Source organism: Neolamprologus brichardi, chromosome 3 (assembly GCF_056152115.1).
Source record: "Neolamprologus brichardi isolate AB-2024 chromosome 3, ASM5615211v1, whole genome shotgun sequence".
Classification (NCBI taxonomy): Eukaryota; Metazoa; Chordata; class Actinopteri; order Cichliformes; family Cichlidae; genus Neolamprologus; species Neolamprologus brichardi.
In genome coordinates this window covers 4400083-4418366 of record NC_142106.1, presented here as the reverse complement: position 1 = coordinate 4418366, position 18284 = coordinate 4400083, and the positions used below count along the sequence as shown (strand labels likewise).

Sequence of the window (18284 nt, the reverse complement as noted above, 5' to 3'; positions counted from 1 at the left end):
CCGATCCGATCAGCTGTTTGTAACACTTCCTACGTCCATCAGCGTGAACTATCGCATGTCCTCCATGTCCTGCCTGAAACCGGAAGTGACGTCATTTTGCTGAAATGTAGTTTTTTACCATCAGGGCCTCATGAGCCTATACTGGTGTTTTTAAAAGTTATGTTTGACTTCATGACTTTCTGTGTGGTTTCTGGGATGCTTAGGACTCATATTGCACTGCTGGAAATAGTTTATTTTGATGCATATGCTGTTTTTTTGCAAATTTGCATTATAATATTTATTTTCGTTTTTCCTGCAGTATATAAAAACTGGTGTATTTCAAAAATAAAACTATGAAGACACTTGTCACGGTCTGTGGAGACAGGCCGTGCGGTGGTGTGTGTGGTGGACCCACGTGCGAACACAAGTGAGTAGACTGGAGTGAACTTAAACTGAAAGTGAGCCTTTATTATGGCTGATGACAAAGAGTTCAAACAAAGCAGAAATACCATGACTAAACTATAACTAAACTAATACTGTGATAAATTATGGAGACTCAGAGAACTATGACGATGACTGCAAAGACTAGCCGTGAAAACATGGAGGGTGGGAACACAGACGACGCGACACAGACTGAATGAAACACAGAGACTAAATACACATAAGGGAAGTGGAAACAGATGTGGGGGAACAGCTGATACACATGAACCTAATGACAGGACAGGGAAAGTGAAACTACATACACTGACATTAGACACAGACTTTCAAAGTAAAACAGGAAACATGGGGATTAGACGTGACCTGAACTGAACATAACCACACAGACATGATGCATGACAGGTAGACGCACGGACCAGGGAGACTGAATACAGGAGGAGATGACATAAACAACTAAGAAACAAAGGACTGAACAGCAACCTGGAAATTAACTAGATGAACTAAACTAGGGCACAAATGAATACCAAAATATATAAGAACTCAAACACTGCGTCAGACCCGGCCCATGACAACACTAAAAATAAATTTCCTGTGGTGGGAAACTATTTTGTGCAATTGTTTTGTATTTACAGTTTTGAGGGATAAGCTTAAATTTCTCTAACTAGAAATATATGTTAAAAAACAAAAACGATTTTAATTTTTTTTGTAGTTTTTTGCACTTTTTTTGCAGTTTATGTAATTACTATGCACTTAATGCAGACACTTTATTAAAATTTAGGCTATAATGGTTGTATTGATGTATATCAACTTGAAATGCTCCCAAAAATGGCTCCACAACATGTAAACATATAATATAAGCTCTGGCGGACTTGGTTCTATGGTAGGTCTTAAAGAGTTAAAGGGAACAGTACATACTGGGGAAGCATTAACAGAATTAAAACACTAAAATAAAATAACTGACAGACCTTTCTGCTCCTGGTGGAATCGTTTTGCAGTTGCAGCCTTTTAGCCTTCGCCTCTTAGTAAATCTGTCTCTGAATAAGAGAATATTTCAGAAGAACAGTGCTCATCCCTCCTCACAGAAACAATGCTGAGCAGCAGTGAAGCTGATCTGGAGGCTCACAGAATCCCAACACCTTACTGAGACGCTTCATTCTGGGTTTTAAGTTAATTTATCACCAGTCCGTGTTTTCTCTTTTAAATGGTTTGTGTTAGCTGCAGTTTTTTGTATTTGTGATGAAAAACATGTTGGCTGTGTTCATGTGACTCATTCTGCCAGTTGGTGGTTTAGTTTGGTCTGTCTCAGAGAGATGGATCATGAGAGTACGTTCAGTTCAAAGGGAACATGAGGTTTCAGTACAGCTCATCGTGATGGCAGACTGTCACAGTGAACTCTTCAGAGGGAGCAGAAAACCTTCAGGTCCTCCAAAACATTTAACAGAGATGAAGATACAGCAGAGTTTAAAGGAAGTGCTTAGAAAATAAAGCAAAGACCAGGAAGAGTCACATTTTCCAACATTTTCTGTAAACTCAGTAAAATGCACCAAACTGAGGCTGGTTCATGAACACAGACACACTCAGTTTAATCTGTCAGGTGTTCACAGATTAAATGTTCAGATTTAATAAATAAATACATTAAATTTGAGTGTCTGACTGTAAAACTGGTCTCTGTGTCCTGCTGATAAATGTGGACTCTGAGACAAACACACTGCATGCAGTTAATTTGTGTTTATGTGTCCTCAGTTTCCCAGCATGCCCTGGCTGTGGTGGAGGTGAATGAGGGGGAAAGATCTGTCCTGCTTCCCTGTCAGTACTCAGGTTTAATACCTGATGACCTCACAGTGATGTGGACTCGCTCTGATCTTGATCCCAAATCTGTCCATCTACAACGAGAAGGAGGAGACGATCTTACAGGGCAAAACCAGCATTACAGCGGGCGCACATCGATGAGGTCTGATGCTCTGGACACTTCAGACTTCAGCCTCACTCTGAGAAAACCAAGAAAGACTGACAGTGGCAGCTACACCTGCTCCATCAGCGATGGGAGAGAAGAACTGAGACTGAGAGATATACAGCTGCAGGTCAAAGGTCAGTCAGAACTCTGGGTGGGTTAGAGACTCCACATGGAGCCTGTTATCTATGTGACATCTCAGAGTAAGAGGTCAAACTGAAGGGAACGTTTTGTAAATTGTTGTGACTAACCTGAAAAAGCAGCAGCAACATGTAGCTCAGAGCTAACCTCAGTGGAAACAGGATGTCTCTGCTACAACAGCTGCAGTCTTTACTGCATGTGCAGGGTTCCACTCACAACATTTACACACTGTACACAGTGGAGAACATGAGCTCTCTAACTGCAGCTCACAGAGCAGCAGGAAGTGTCCTGATGTTGTACAGACTCAGACTGGAGGAGCTGCTATGAAACGCAGACAGAGCAGAGATGGTTCATCATGTTTCATCCAGCTGGTCCTGATGTCACTGAGACTCTCAGGTTAATAGCTGCTGTTTTAGGATATGTAGTGTAAATCATAGCGGGGTTCAGGTAACAGCGAGGGGACTGCAGAGTTAATGGCATAAAACTGTAGGACTGATGTTTATATTTTGATATTGTTCTGATTAAGTTTTTATCTGTTACATTTATCAACCATCATCTCAGACAGCTGCTGCCTGACGGAAACACTTGAAATAGTTTCAATAGACTAGACTTTCCTGTAAGTTCATTATACACAAACAAAGCATCTACTCATTTGAGAGACATTTGTAAAAAACTAAATAGAAAGCATCTTTTTCAGTGGACTGGCTGTCCCAGAGAAAGATCCAGTGAATATTTTATGAAACCATTCAAGAGTAAAAGCAAAAGATCCCAGACACCCTCTCTACTTCTAAGGTTAGACTCCAAACTTTCCTTTTTTGATAGAGATTATAGTTTTTACGCTTATAGGGCTATAGATAGAAACGATATGAATTTGGCCAACGGTAGAGATTTTGACTATATCTCAATGGCAACAAAAGAGTCAAGTATAAGTCAATTAAGTACTGTATCTACATTTCTTTCATGTATGCTGTCCAATAGAGGCTGAACCGTTTGAAGTCCGGCATCACTTGTGTCACTGCTCTGACTGCTGGTGGTTGGGACAGACAATGTATCTGTTAGACTTGGAGAGGAGGGCTCTTCCACATGTTGCTTCAGGACAGTCAAATCTGAGGGTGACAAACATAAATATTAGAATATAAGGTATATACAATCAAAAACACAACACAACAAATATACCATTTATGCACACAGGGCCAGTGAACTGCACGCTTTGATTAAATTATACTTTCTCCCAGGAGAACAGATGGTTATTTTGTATTTTATTATGGTAATATACAATTTACATACCACAAGGTGTGAGTGTCACACAGTGTGTTAGGTCTGAGCAGTCGCGCAGCTTCTTGGATGATTGTGTTTCCAGGATGTCTGAAATGCATGTGATAAATCCAACTTACTGTTGAGCCATGAAAGCAGCGTTTTGTGATCGTTACCACAGGATATTAGACAAATTAAAAATGTTTATTTAGGAGTAACTGTACAAATCAAATCCTTCAAAATCTATCACAGCATATATTTACTTACCTTCAGCTGTATAGATGACAAAACTCTTTGACTGCTGCAAGTTCAGGAAAGACATCCTCATCCACCTCTATACGCTGCTCATCTGTGACTTTCAGAGCTGCATTTTCTGGTATGAGAAACTTCTGCTGCACTGAAGTAAAATCATCACTCAGTTAATAACAACATTAGTACAAACCATAACTTACCTGCTCTCACAAAATCTGTGAAGCTGACTTCTTCCAATTTGACATATTTCTTTGTCTCTCTGTGTTTTACTTTTATCAACATCTTGGCCACGTACAGAAAAAAATACCTTAACTACTATGAAACACAACAGAAGAAGAAGAGGTTGTTTATGGTAACTTTATGTGAACTGTGTATAACTTAATCAATAAACACTTTCTAACATTGAGTTAGCCTGTCCACACTAAATATTGCTTCAAATCTATTTAGCTAGGCTAGGTTTAGCAGACAATGTGACCGCATGTTTGCTGTGTCCTTGTCTTCTCAGTTCTGGAGACAGGGTTGTGTGCATATCTCAGTGTGCAGCAGGACTAACTAACTGATGTTAATGGTACCTCAACATCTCATCAGTGCAGGCTGCACCTCTCTTTGGTTAAATACGGCCATTACCATGAGTCTAAACAGAATATCACTGTAGTTAGCTAACATTAAATTAAACGTTAGTGTTAAAAATAAGAAAAAGAAATAAACGTTTTCATTGACAACGTGAAATGTGTATCTTAAAATACAGTAAGATAAGTTAGTTAGCAAACTTTTGACTAGCGTTAGCCTAGCTGCTATCTCCAAATCAGCATAACATACAGAAAACACATGTAGTCCTAGTTAGTTAACTTTATGTTTTACTTATTTTAAATATATACAAATAACATCACTACACTCTCAGAAAATCCCAAAGTAAATAAAGTATTTTTACCTCCTACATGTCGGAGTCCAGGAAAGAAACACAGATAGGCGCGGTAACGGTCGACAGACAAACAACACCAGCAATGGTTTGAATTCGACTCCTTAGCACCCAGTGAATGAAAACCTAAATATTACACTGCTTTAGAGTACTCCCCAACACTGACTGTAGTATAAGGTGAAAAATAAACTCCCAGAATGTAACTCTTGTGCACTTTTATGCCCAAGTCCAGGATATTTAACTCCAGAGATTTGCTGTGTAGATACTCAGCCGTGCTTCAGTTACCATCAGTGTGACTGCTGCTGCTTCTACACCTGATACTGTGGTTTATTGTCCTCTCAGACCATCAGGTGGAGGTGGAGGTGGAGGAAGGCTCAGAGTCTGTCATTCTGCCCTGCAAAACTACAGCTGACCTGCCTCAGGACACCAGAGTGGAGTGGACTCACTCTGACCCTGAACTGATGGTGGTTCATGTGTATCCAAACAAAAGTAACCACCTGGATGACCAGGACAGTTTTTACAGAGACCGAACAAAGATGAATGAAGACCTGCTGAGAACTGGAGACCTCAGTCTGACCCTGAAATACCCCACAGAGAGAGACGGTGGAGGATACATCTGCACCATCTACACGGACAAAGACATCCTGAGACACAAAGTAGTGCTGCAGGTCAAAGGTCAGAGATGTAGAAAAACACCAGGTGTTAATGGAGGAAATTGAGGTCAATGTTCAGCAGTCATGTTGATATTGTTTTATGTTTCTCCACAGAACCATTTCCATCCTGGGCCACAGCTCTCCTGGTTCTCCTGGTTCTTCTTGTGGTTTCTGGAGGTCTTCTATATTATTTCCGGCACTATTTCATGTCAGGTGAGTGTCTCCTACTACACTACCCATAATGCCGATGGTCAGCAGGTGTCCTCTGGTGGCTCCTTGACTGTGGCTCACACAAACTTGTTCCAGAAGCTGAAAGAGTTGAGAGTTACAAACAGCTGATACAGAGAGCTGAAGAGAAACTTCCAGGTTTGTTCCAGAAGTCAGAAAACCTCCTTCAGACTCAGTCATTGATCAGTGAAACAGCTCCACAACATGACTTTACTAACCAGTGTGTGTGCTTCACTGCATTGATCTGACACAGAGGCTGCATGTGTACTTTATTTATGCACGTAAAAGTCTCACTGGGATTAAAATCTCTTTTACAAGAGAGACCAGCGGAGGGCAGCAGAAGTTACAATGAAAACAACCAATACAACTGAACAGAAACGTGAATAATATATAATAACTTTACATTATGTTGTAGAAAACCAAGTATAATGTCAGCAGAAATGGTGACCTTTCTGTGGAAGTCCATGCCTGAGTTTTCTATGTGAAGAAAACTCCTCATTAAATGAACAAACTGGAATCTATCAGATGTGATTCAAACCACTGCAGTGAATTTCCTTTAATAACTCTGGTGTGTTCTAGTGTTTGCAGTAAAATGTTGTGGTCTACACTGAGGTCTAACAGGACAAGCACAGAAATAAGTCCTCTGTAACAGGTCATAAGGAGAACATTAGTAACTTCACTACAGCTCATGTTGTGCTTTGTTGTCCTCTCAGTCACCTGGGTGGAGGTGGATTCAGGGGTGGAGTCTGTCCAGCTGATCTGCAAAACCACAGTTTGTCTGCCTAAAGGTGCTAAAGTGGAGTGGAAGGACAAATACGACAGGAAGGTCCACGTGTATGAGAACGGCTCTGACCAGCCTGAAGAACAGAACGATAAATACAAGAACCGAACAAAGATGAAGAGAAACTTACTGGAACCTGGAGACCTCAGTCTGACCCTGAAACACCCCACAGATGGAGACAACTCCACCTACACCTGCACCGTCTACAGCAGGGAGGGAAACATCCTGATGGAGAAACAAGTGGTGCTGAAAGTCAGAGGTCAGTGCTGTAGACACAGGTCAAAGGTCAGAGGTCAGACTCATGATGGTGGTTCAGTGTCAGTGGGCTCCATCCAATAATGTTACAGTGTTAGCATGTCTGATGTTTGTGGCTGTTTTGGTTTTTATTTGATTTCAACCCAAATGTAAAAGCTTCAGCAGATGAACTGTAGGAGCAAAGTTCATGTGTGAGACTTCATCTGAAAGGTAACATCTTCTAGTTTCTGAACATGTGTTTGTTTAGCATGTGGCTAAAACACAGGCTAAGCCAGGGGCGATTCTAGGATCAGAGCTTTGGGGGAGCTGCCCAGCCAAGCAAGATAAACTTTACTCGTCACGATGAGACGTCTTCCCCGTCTCTGTCAGCTCCTGCATCCTTAAATGTCTCCAGTTGTCCCGAGTTACTTCTGACTGTCTCCTTGGTGCATTTAAACTCCTGTTCCTCCCTGTCCTCATTGTCTGTTGTCTTCATCTCTGTTATCAGTCATTATAATTTTACCATCTCTGTGCAGGTCTACAAATTTCTTTATTAAATCATAAGATTCTTAAATTCATCAATTCTCTCTGTGCCTGGGTCCTCGTCACAAAACATGACATCACTGTTTTGTACATTTTAACACAATTTAATCCCTGAAAGAAAAGCAAAACACTTTTTTAAAGTCTGTAAGAAAACCATCAAATCAGATAAAGTTTATTTAAATGCTGCAAAAGAAGAATGGATTGGAAAAAAAATACATATCCTAACCTTAATTACTGGGGGGGAATAATGAATGATGCTCATAGTGAGTAAAAAGTAAACTGAGTACATTTTTTGTCAGAGATTCACTTCGAATGTGTATGTATAATATAATACACTCAATACACAAAAAATACACAAAATAGAGTCCTTGAAATGTACAAATGTACAAAATATTGATAAAAAATGATAAAAATGGACTTTGGACTTTGCCTATGGTACAATGTATGAAAAGATCTTTACTGCAGATACTACTACAGATCTTTTCTTTTCTTTTTTTTTTTTTGTGGCCTCACCTTGAGGTTGGCAAATCTGTCTGTCACTTTTAGTGGTCAACTTTCTCAAGCAGTTTAACAGTTTCTGCCTGTCACTGTTCCCTGTCTGTTTCCTTACCTGGTTCTTCCTGATCTTGTACTTCCTCCTCACGTTCCCTCTTTCCTCTCTCCCTCTTTGGACTGACAATCATACACAAATAGATTGTATTCAATTAGATGATAAATTACATTAATATGAAAAAATACTATTAAGATCACTAACAAAAAGTCCTCTCTCAGTCTACTTTCAACCCAAAGGCAAATAACCAAACCACATGAACATCTAATAAAAGATATAAACATTGAAACACTGATCCAACATTATTCTTGATTAACGGATCATTTGATTTTACACTTTTACCTGAATGTTGTTCCTGGGTTTAATATCGGCACATATGACAAAATAAGCAGCTTCTCTCATTTCATTTCAAACAAGAAAGTGGCAACAACAGTAGGCTAAAACAATTTTAAGTTTTAGATTTTAAATAGGCTGTATAAATTTCAATGGGAGCAAGAAAGAAACATGATCTGACTCCTACCTAACCTAACTCTATAAATAGTAACTGATTTTACTACAGGAGGACGGATTGTAGGGTAGAAACATCGTCAGAAAACAAGTTTTCAACACTGCAGGTTACCTGGTGTAATGTTTTTCAGCTAAAAAGAAACATGGTGTGACTCCTACCTAACCTAACTATATAAAGAGTAACTGAAGGTTAAATGCAGCTAATATGTCCTGTTTTAAGTCAGGCACTCACACCTCCGCTCAGCTGCATCTCAGCCACCATCGTTCTGGCAGCAACGGTGCTAGAGCCAGAGTAGGGGAGAGGCGAGCTGGGACAAACCATTTCGGGAGGGGGGTAGGAGGGGTATCTATACTATTTTTGTTAAAATGTTACATCTCAACCAAGGACTATATGCTTTTTATATTTTTAGAAGTGTTTCACACAAACAGCAAATATTGTCAAAAAAAGAAAGAAATCTTTGGGGGTGCTTTGATTTATTTTCACCCCCAAAAATGAGCTAAAATCGCCCCTGGGCTAAGCTAAGTCAGTTCAAATCTCAGTAAATCCCTCTTTGGTCCTCATCTATAATCAGTCATATCTGAGTCACAATAACTAGAAGATGATTTCTAGCAGAAGTGTGAAAATCTCCACATCCTTTCTCCATGTTATCATCCAAAGCTGTGTGAAGTTTCAGAGCAAGGCAGCTAACAGAGACTTTGCACAGGCATCATGTGAGCTTATAAACATGGAGACGAGCTGAGCTGTTCATTCAACTTAAAACAGAAGAACATGAAACAATCCATAACTCTTCAAACATGAGCTTCAACAATCCATCAGCATCCAAAACAACACTTACACTCAGAACAAGTTTCTTTTCTGTTCACTTTGTAAAATGTCTTTTACTTTGTGCGCAAGAGTCCAAAAACTTGCTCAGACTGTCAGCAGATTTTCACAGAGTTGTCCCAACTAGTAGAAAAGCACCAAAGCTTTCAGCTTCTCCAGTGATCTCCACCTGTACAGACTAGAGATGGCACGATACCACTTTTTTATGTCCGATACCGATACCGATATCATAAATTTGGATATCTGCCGATACCGATATGAATCCGATATAGTGTTTTTTAATCAATAAAACGTTTTTTTTTTAATATCTTGCTGCATTTTGTTTATACTCAAGTTTAAATAAATAACAACACTAAAGCTATTCTGTTATACCTGTATGTAAAAAATACAACAAAATATTTCATAGTTCAGCAAAACTGATCAATCTAATAAACTTAAACCTGCTCCATCCTCCCTATTCTGGTATTTTAAAGAGTACTTAGCAGAAATATTAAGCAACCTAACTAATAGGGTTGCAAACTCCCAGCAAAAAAAAAAATAGGGAACCACCCCCCACCCTCCAGCTCATGATGCTTAATCGATGTAATCAAATTTAATTTGATGCAGGGGGAAAATGCACAGAAAGAAATTATTTTTCAAGAATAATTAAATAGATTCAACATCTTTCTTCAACAGAATTGCAGACTGCACAGATGGTATCTTCCCAAAGGAAAAAGTACTACAGCTTACTAGGGTATATTAGATTTAACAGTTACTATATACAGTAATGGACTTATATATATTTTACACAAGATTAAAACTTTGGGTGTAAGATTCAGATAATTATTTATTAAAAGCTAGACATTTTAAATGAGAATAAGAAAGAAAAGTATGTCTTTGTGCCCCCTTTTCCCTGTTCATGCCCTATCGGCCCCCCTGGCTAAACTTTGCTAGATACGCCCCTGCACAGTTACCAGCCGTCAGCTGCGTAGAAAAAGATCCTGGTGTAGAAAGTAATATTAAATAAATTCTAACAACAGATTATCAAGCTTAATAGTGCTGCTGTTGTTTAGCCGCTGGTTTCCTCTTTCTGGTGAGAAGTGGGCCAAAAACAAAGAAGAGAGACGGACTCTCGACAGAAAAGCCGATCAGCTGATCATTGATCAGTTTCACGATTGAAGTAGAAGCAGGAGAGAGAGAGAGAGAGAGAGAGGCAGTCGCTCCATATATCGGAAGTTCTGCACAATAAGTACTTTGACTTTTCATACTTTATGTACAATTTGCCAGTACTGCAGTTTTGTATGTACTGAGGTGTTTTCATGGTGTTTTCTTGGTGCTTTTACTAAAGGAACGCTTCTATCAAATTCTTCCAAATGTTGTCAAACTGAGCTGTGTGATGAAGTGAGTGTGACAGAAACACTCAGACTGTGTTTCTCTGCTTCATCAAGTCAAATCTGGTCCTCAGAGACTGAATAAAGTCCTGTCCCACTAACAGCAGCTCCAACAGTCTGTTCACTGCTTTCTTCCTGTCAGTCTTCATCTTTCTGCTGCGTCTCCTCTTCACACTGACCACTTTCTATCTAACAGTGAGCTCCCAGTGAAGCAGCAGCATTCAGCCTGTTAGAGTCAACACAAATGTCTCCATCCAAGCTCATGTTGTGCTTTGTTGTCCTCTCAGTCCCCCAGGTGGAGGTGGATTCAGGGGTGGAGTCTGTCCAGCTGCCCTTCAACACCACACTTCACCTGCCTGAAGATGCTAAAGTGGAGTGGAGGGACGAATACTACAGGAAGGTCCACGTGTATGAGAACGGCTCTGACCAGCCTGAAGAACAGCACCAGCGTTACAGAGACCGAACGAAGATGAATGAAGACCTGCTGAAAACTGGAGACCTCAGTCTGACCCTGAAACAGCCCACAGATGGAGACAACTACACCTACACCTGCACCGTCTACAGTAGGGAGGGAAACATCCTGCTGAAGAAACAAGTGGAGCTGAAAGTCAGAGGTCAGTGCTGTAGATACAAGTCAAAGGTCAGAGGTCATGTAGGAGTTTATTCTCTAAAAGCTTTTAGTTTGAATCTATTTTCAGTTCATTCAAATAAAATAAATTCTTTGATGTTTTGATCTAAAAGCCAAAAATGTCAGGTGGAGCAACTGTGTGTTTAAATGAACAGACTAAGAAGACCATTAAAATGATCCTACCTTCAAAATAAAAGCCTCTGGCATTATTTGAGTTTGGATCAAATCAATAGTTTTGTTAGTTTAGTCCAAATCAGTGTAAATGTATAAATATCAATAGTTTTAAAGCTGCTGAGATCATTCAAACACTTTGATCCAGTCATTTGGATGTTGTCACATGTCAGGGTGGAGCAGCCATAAATATGAGGCTTTTATTGTGAAAATGCTGAGTGTGATGATCCAGAGGAGCCCATGGGGTGTTTGTGGCTGGATGCAAAGGTTTGTAGCTCTCCTTGTAAAGAGAAAGAGCTTGAAGCTACAGAGGAGCGTCTGCAGAAGAAGACAGGGGAAAGAGGAAGAAGCTGAGGCCGCTGGAGAAAAGACAGGAAAAGGAAATGAGCTTTATTTGTTGGAGGCCGTTTGTTCATCACACTGAAATATTCCCACTTTAGAGACAGGAAACAAAGTGAAGTGTGGATTGATGTTTGTCTCCATGATTTGGGCCCTGGAAGCATTTCTTCATCTCCCACTTTAAGACATATTAATGTCAGCCTCACACGTCCCACAGTGGACAGATTTCTATTTCTAGATGATCTTTGGAGGATTTTCATGTGTTTCTCTGCTGTCACAGCTCTTTGTGATATTTGAGCGCAGCTGTAATGTTTGTGTGGTTAAAGCCACCAGACTCCACTGACAAAAACTCTCATTTTAGCCGGAGAACACGGGGCTGCTGTGGGACTTTGTGTTTGCAAAGATTTCTATTGGAGGCATGTTTGCCTTTATTATATAGGTGCAGAGAGTAGACAGGAAAGTGGGGAGAGAGTGAGGGACACACAGGCACCTGTAGTAAGCCCCGCCTTCAGCCCACCTGCTCAGCCAGGTGAGCTATAGCGCTGCTTTAACATGTTGGTGTGATTGAGAGTGAATGAAAGTGAGTGATGGAGGCAGCAGGAAACTAACAGGCTGTTTGTTCTGAGAGGTCACATGACAGTTTTTCTCAGTCTGATGGATTTGATGAGACCATGAGAGCGGCTTCAGTTCCTCATCAGAAAGAGTCTGACAGAAGCTCCTCCCTCTATACCCCAGTAGACTTCTATTAGACTGCTCCAGATTCCTGAGAGTTCACACAGAAAACTTTACAAACAGCCAAAGAAAAACTATTGAAAAGCTTCAGGATCACAAAGAGCTCTTTCACAGCACATATGAGCCATTAAGAAGTGCACATTTGTGTTTTCCACAGTCCATCATCCAATAATATCAAAGGACAAACTGTGAGGGAAAAAGCCTTCAGCTCTTTTTGAATGAAGCAAAAAGACTTTGGTCCTGAGAGATGGTTCAAAACACAATTCAGACCTACCAAAGTATTATTTGTGCCAAACACATGAAGCCTTCAACTTTGTATTTGTCCAGTCAGTGTGGCAATAGAAGTCACTGTGAGGATTTTCAATGTGCTATCAAAGAGCATCCAAACAATCAGGTGAGAATGAAGAGAATTAGTGTGGATGGACAGAAAATCCATATCCAGTGTGATTTAGGAGCAGTTCATATATAATGAGTGAAATGAAAGAAGAGCACAGACAGTAAGAACATGAGTGAGCAGACATTTTGGAGCTGCTGATCCACACAGGGCTGGATGGAAGGAGTGGGAGTCCATGATGGCTCAAAGTCTCTGATGCTAACTGTTCCTGAGCCTCTCCCCCTGCCTCCTCTTTGGATCTTCTCCTCCTCTTCTTCCACCACTGCTCTCTCCTCCCTCATCTCCTCCTCAGCTGAACTGAAGTCAGGGCTGTAACATGAGGAAACGTGCAGAAATGACTGAGTCAGCATGTTGTTGAAGTGAGTTGAGTGATGGTGAGCAGATCAGATGTGCGAGCCTCCCTGTAGAGAAAAGCAGATCTTCTCCAGAGTTTCCCACCTCATGTTTTCCTGTGTCACAGCTGATTGTCAAATCCTGGCTGTCACTAAATGAGTGGTCCAAAGGTGGAAGGAGGAGCACAGTTAGATGGTTCACCTCCTAACCTGTGAAATCAATCAGCTGAATGAAAAACACTGTGATCCTATGAGCTGCTATCAGGGCTGCTCCATTCTCAGGATTCTCATCTGGATGATTGAAGCAGATTATTGATGAAGTCAGCAAACAGCTTTCAAAATGGCTCTTTTTCCAGGGGAACTCCCTGAAATGTAAATCTCATGGAAATGAAGAAGAAGTCAAAGGCGTGGTTAGGCCCAGACTTGTGGCTGTTTGCAATGTAAAGCCCATGTTGCAGGCAGCTGCTGCTCCTTACTGGCCCACAGTCTCCACTGATGGATGTGTCAGCTCACTTGTACTGTAGCCACGGGGAGAGCGATGGAGAGGTGAAGCTGACAACCAGAGGTGTAGTGCTATTTGTTGAAGCAGCCCAGCGCACCGTGTGCCATGGAAGCACAAGTTTCCAGAGATGATTGGACTGTGAGCAGAAATGATCCATGTTGGACTGAATTTAAGAACAGATCATAAAGTCCTCTGTGTGCCCAGCCCGTCTGTCTGAGCATCTTCATCAGTGTGCAGCTGATCTACAGCTAATGTGCTGATTGATGAGCAGCCTGTTCATGGTGATGATGAGAAACAGATTGGATTCAAAGCACAAATGAGTGTGTGAAAAAGGAGCAGCAGCCATGATAGAGCGAGTCATCTGCTGACAGAAATAGTGGAGTGAAGGATTTGTGCAGCGTTTCTCTGTGAAAACAGCTGATTCAGATCAATGAGAGGAGGATGAAGGAGAAGCAGCATGTTTCTGATAGAAGGATCACTGCTGTGCTACAAACTGCTGGGACTGTGTGTGAATGTGTGACGGCTCAGCTGGAGGCAGGATTGGTCCAGAGGAGAGCTGCTTTATTCCAGACTAACTCTTCTAGAAAGCTGAAATCTGTGTGGAACAGCTGACCTGTACCATGTGGAAAAGAACAGCAACACGATTCAGCGTCAGATCCCGACACATCCACGGATTCATCCCGTTACAGGAACTGTGCCACACGTGGCCTCTGTTTGTTCTGCATGTGATGCTGCAGGGATTTCTTCAAGTCACTATAATATAGTGTCAGATGGACACATGAAGCTAACACGGCACATCTTTGTGAGTCTGCAGCATGTTGACACACATGTCAGTGTTGTACAGATCTGAGAGCAGCACAAACAAACTCCATCAAAGTGATTTGTGCTGTTGCAGAGCTGTGTGACTGCATTTGTCTTCATTATGGACACATTTCTACAAATGGGACTAAACATGTGACCCTCTGCACATCCGTGGCTCAACAGTGCACCCATTGGCTGGATGCAGCTTGTATTGTGGCTCCTCCCCCTTAGCTTCAGGTCAGTTTAGCTGTGTTTCCTCCAAATCCCAGAATTCCTGAGGAGCAGGAATATGTGTGGCTGGGCTCTAAACACTCAGGGTGAGGACTGAGTGAAGAGCTACAGGACAGAGCCAAAGTTTCAGCACTGCGCTCACAGCTTTGAGACGTCCAACTGGTCCTGATAACATCTCCCCTCTCGTTCCACATACATGAAGACTGCTAGAAGCAGCTATCAGCCACATCAGGCTCACATCATGCTTGGTATTAAACATGCTGCAGTCTGCAGTAAACTCCCTGCCACAAAGCTTTGAGTGCTCTGAAAGGGAATCTCCTCCAAATGCACCTGTAACAAGGTGACCTGCAGAAATAACTGTGTCCACGGGCAGAGTCACTAACACTCTGCACCACAGCTAAACCTGCTTTGGAGCTAAAAAGCTGCTGTCAGGGTTTCCTGCAGAGCTTCACAGGAAATGTGGAGACTGAAAGCTGTGGACAGTTTCTGTGGCTGGATTATTTCATATGTGTTTGGAGGAGTTTCACTTTCAAAGTTTGGAGTAAAGTGTTGAAATAAATCAGGTCTGTGACGCACACTTTACTGCAGATTGTTCTCAATGGAACACAAAAAGCAATCAAAATGTGATTGATCCTGATGTGCTTGTTGCTTCTAGCAGTGTTCATGTATTTGCACAGAGAGGGGGAGATGTTATCAGAGTGTGTAAGTGATCAGATCTGATGCTGAATCATGTTCATGTACAGTCAGCTGATCCTCACAGTTCAGTTTGTAATCATGCAGCTCTCCTCTGATAAATCCTGAGCTGCACCTGAGTGTCAGTCCTCAGGACCTCACACAGTCCCAGCTGTTTGAAACCAATGAATTTACTGCACTGAGGAACTCAAATGAGTCAGTGAGATCATCAACATGGATCTTAAAATCAGCAGCTCAGATCATGTGATCACACATAAGAACCATGGAGCAGGAAACATCTGAGAGTTCAGCTCCAACTCTGATGGAGTCTTAGGAGGGTGGAGATACCTGCACAGATAGGAGCTGTTTCACTCTTTAACAAGCAGCACCTCCAAACTACACCCTTCATCCACCTTAATAGGGGAGCATTTGAAGCCAAAGCTCCACCCACCCAGCCACTTTCTCTGGGCTGACTGAAACAATCATATGTGGGGTCAGAGTTCACAGACTAGACAGTCCTCTCCAGATTTCATCCTGTTTCTGTTCAAAACATCAAATCAAGCTGATGGGAAGTTGTAAAATCCTTCAGAATAAAAGCCTGACTATTCAGAGCTGCAACATTAAGAAGAGCAAAGTGAACCAAGGTGGATGGAGGCAGCAGAGAAACTGTAGGGTGGAGCTGAATGCTTCATCAATGGGATGATGCAGCAGATTTTCTCCACCTTGCACAAACTGTCCTGTTAGTTATCATGACTGGAACATCCAAAATGTCTCCAGAGGCTCCGAGTCCAGCTGAACATGTATTAGTGTTTAGAGTGGAACTGAGATGGTAGGGACTAGGACCTGGGGGACGTCAGTCAGTGACGGAGCGGTCAGCAGGTGTGGGCAGGTGTGGACAGGTGCTTGATGGAGTGTTTCCTGCTGGACTCCATATGATATGTTAGCAGAGAGGATCTGGCTCCTGATTGGTTGAAGTGGAGCCCATCTGCTGCAGAAAGATGCCTCCTGTCCCAGAAAACATTGAAGTTGTCTCTAAAGCCCAGGCTGTGGGAGTCACACACAGAGGAGAGCCAGGTGTGGAGGCCGAGCAGGACCCAAACGCCCCACGGCCACAGGTGGGAGTGGGGCCGGAGATACAAACACTACGGTGGGCTTGTTTCACAGCCTCACAAAGACACACAAAGTCCAGTTTGAGGAAGTGGGAGCGCTGTTTGGAATCCGGTTTGTGCCCATGTGGATAAGGATGGTGTCGGCCTCCGGACGGGATCGTATTCTGCCAGGAAACTTGTCTAAAATGTCCCAGAGCATCGGGCTGGGAAAAGACAGAGCGTACGCCTCCTTTATTGTGAAATTCCTCACCATGGTAACTGAACACATCAGCTGGTCTGCAGCAGGTTATGTTCAGAGTTTGAGGCTCAAATTGGCTCAAAGTGTCCCATTTTCACTGATGGTTTTCCCGACGACATGCTTCAAGTGTGATCTGGATCCTCTGCTGAAGGAATCTGCTTTCTATCCACAACCTGTTGATCCGTATCTGACTAACAGCAGCGCAGGAAGCCCTGCAGTTATAGAGAAACTGTCTGAGTCGCATTGTTGCTGCAGTTTACCTGCAACTGCTGAAGAAAAAGTCTCAATGTGTTTGTGTTTGGTCCTAATCTGCTGCCCAGTCTGTTTGACACTGCTGGATTTCCAGCTGATAGATGACAGATTAGAAACTGATCAGTCTATTGATCACACAATATTCCATCAATAGAACTGATTTGACTTTGATTTGTGTAACAAAGTGATTTCCACGTCTCCTTCATGATGTGACAGTGTCAGAGCTGAATGCACTTGTAGAGTATCATGTTTTTATGGCTCACATTTAAAGTGTTCCAGCTCTAATGTACAGCTGTCATATTAGAAATAGAAGCAGCTCTGATTTTAGTGCTCAAAGAAATCTATGAAGTTATGAATTCACACATGAACAGTTTTCTGCAGCGTTCCTCTCGGCCTTATTTGCAGCTCCACTCTTGTTTTTGCTCTAATAATTATTTCTCTCCATGAGCTGTTTCTCTGCCTGAAGGAGGCGCCACTCCATCGCTTCATTTAGTGCAGAACAAGAGTCACATGATGCTGCTCTGTGACCACCAATCACACTTTGTACAGCTCATGTTGTGTTTGTTGTCCTCTCAGTGTGTCAGGTGGAGGTGGAGGAGGGGGCGGAGTCTGTCCAGCTGCCCTTCAGAACCACACAAAACCTGCCTGAAGACGCTAAAGTGGAGTGGGAACGCTATGAACCTAAACCAGTAATACCTGTCCATGTGTATGAGAACGGCTCTGACAAACAGCACCAGGTTTACAGAGACCGAACGAAGATGAATGAAGACCTGCTGAAAACTGGAGACCTCAGTCTGACCCTGAAACACCCCACAGAGGGAGACAGTGGAGGATACAGATGTTTCGTCTGGAGTCATGGAAACATCATGAGATGGAAAACAGTGCAGCTCAAGGTCAAAGGTTTGTTTATTATTTTTCTGTGTGTGTGTGTGTGTGTGTGTGTGTGTGTGTGTGTGTGTGTGTCTGACTGTGTTGTGTCTCCTCTGCAGGGAGAGTTCAGGTCCAGGATCAAACAGGGGACATCAGGAACAGAAGCAGCTCCATTGATCCGACTCCTCTGATGGCTGATCAATCAGTTTGATCTGTGTGTTCTTTGATTATTGATCAGTGATGTCAGAGTGGAGTCAGTGTGATGTTGTTGTTGTGTGTTTGAGACTTTTAGTGTCCATGAAGGTCTCTGCTGCCGTAGATCCTCTGAACTGTGACAGAGGTCTCACTCTGGAGGAAACTCTCAGCACTTTCCAGCAGCTCCTCCATCAT

The 18284-nt window shown here is 42.2% G+C and overlaps 1 protein-coding gene across 8 annotated transcripts; it reads left to right on the top strand.

The window, feature by feature from the left end:
* Positions 1-332: 332 nt before the first annotated feature.
* On the top strand, positions 333-18105 carry LOC148103200 (butyrophilin-like protein 2). 8 transcript variants are annotated; one of them, XM_087838567.1, is made up of 8 exons: positions 333-344; positions 2136-2505; positions 5277-5609; positions 5702-5800; positions 6529-6855; positions 10911-11237; positions 17601-17924; positions 18014-18105. In XM_087838567.1, exons 1-8 carry the CDS (start codon positions 333-335, stop codon positions 18103-18105), a joined length of 1884 nt encoding a protein of 627 aa, XP_087694693.1. The 8 variants fall into 8 exon arrangements, with proteins under 8 accessions (XP_087694693.1, XP_087694692.1, XP_087694697.1 ...); XM_087838566.1 differs by lacking the exon at positions 333-344 and having other exon boundaries at positions 2103-2505; XM_087838571.1 differs by lacking the exons at positions 333-344; positions 5277-5609 and having other exon boundaries at positions 2130-2505.
* The last annotated feature ends 179 nt before the right edge of the window (positions 18106-18284 follow it).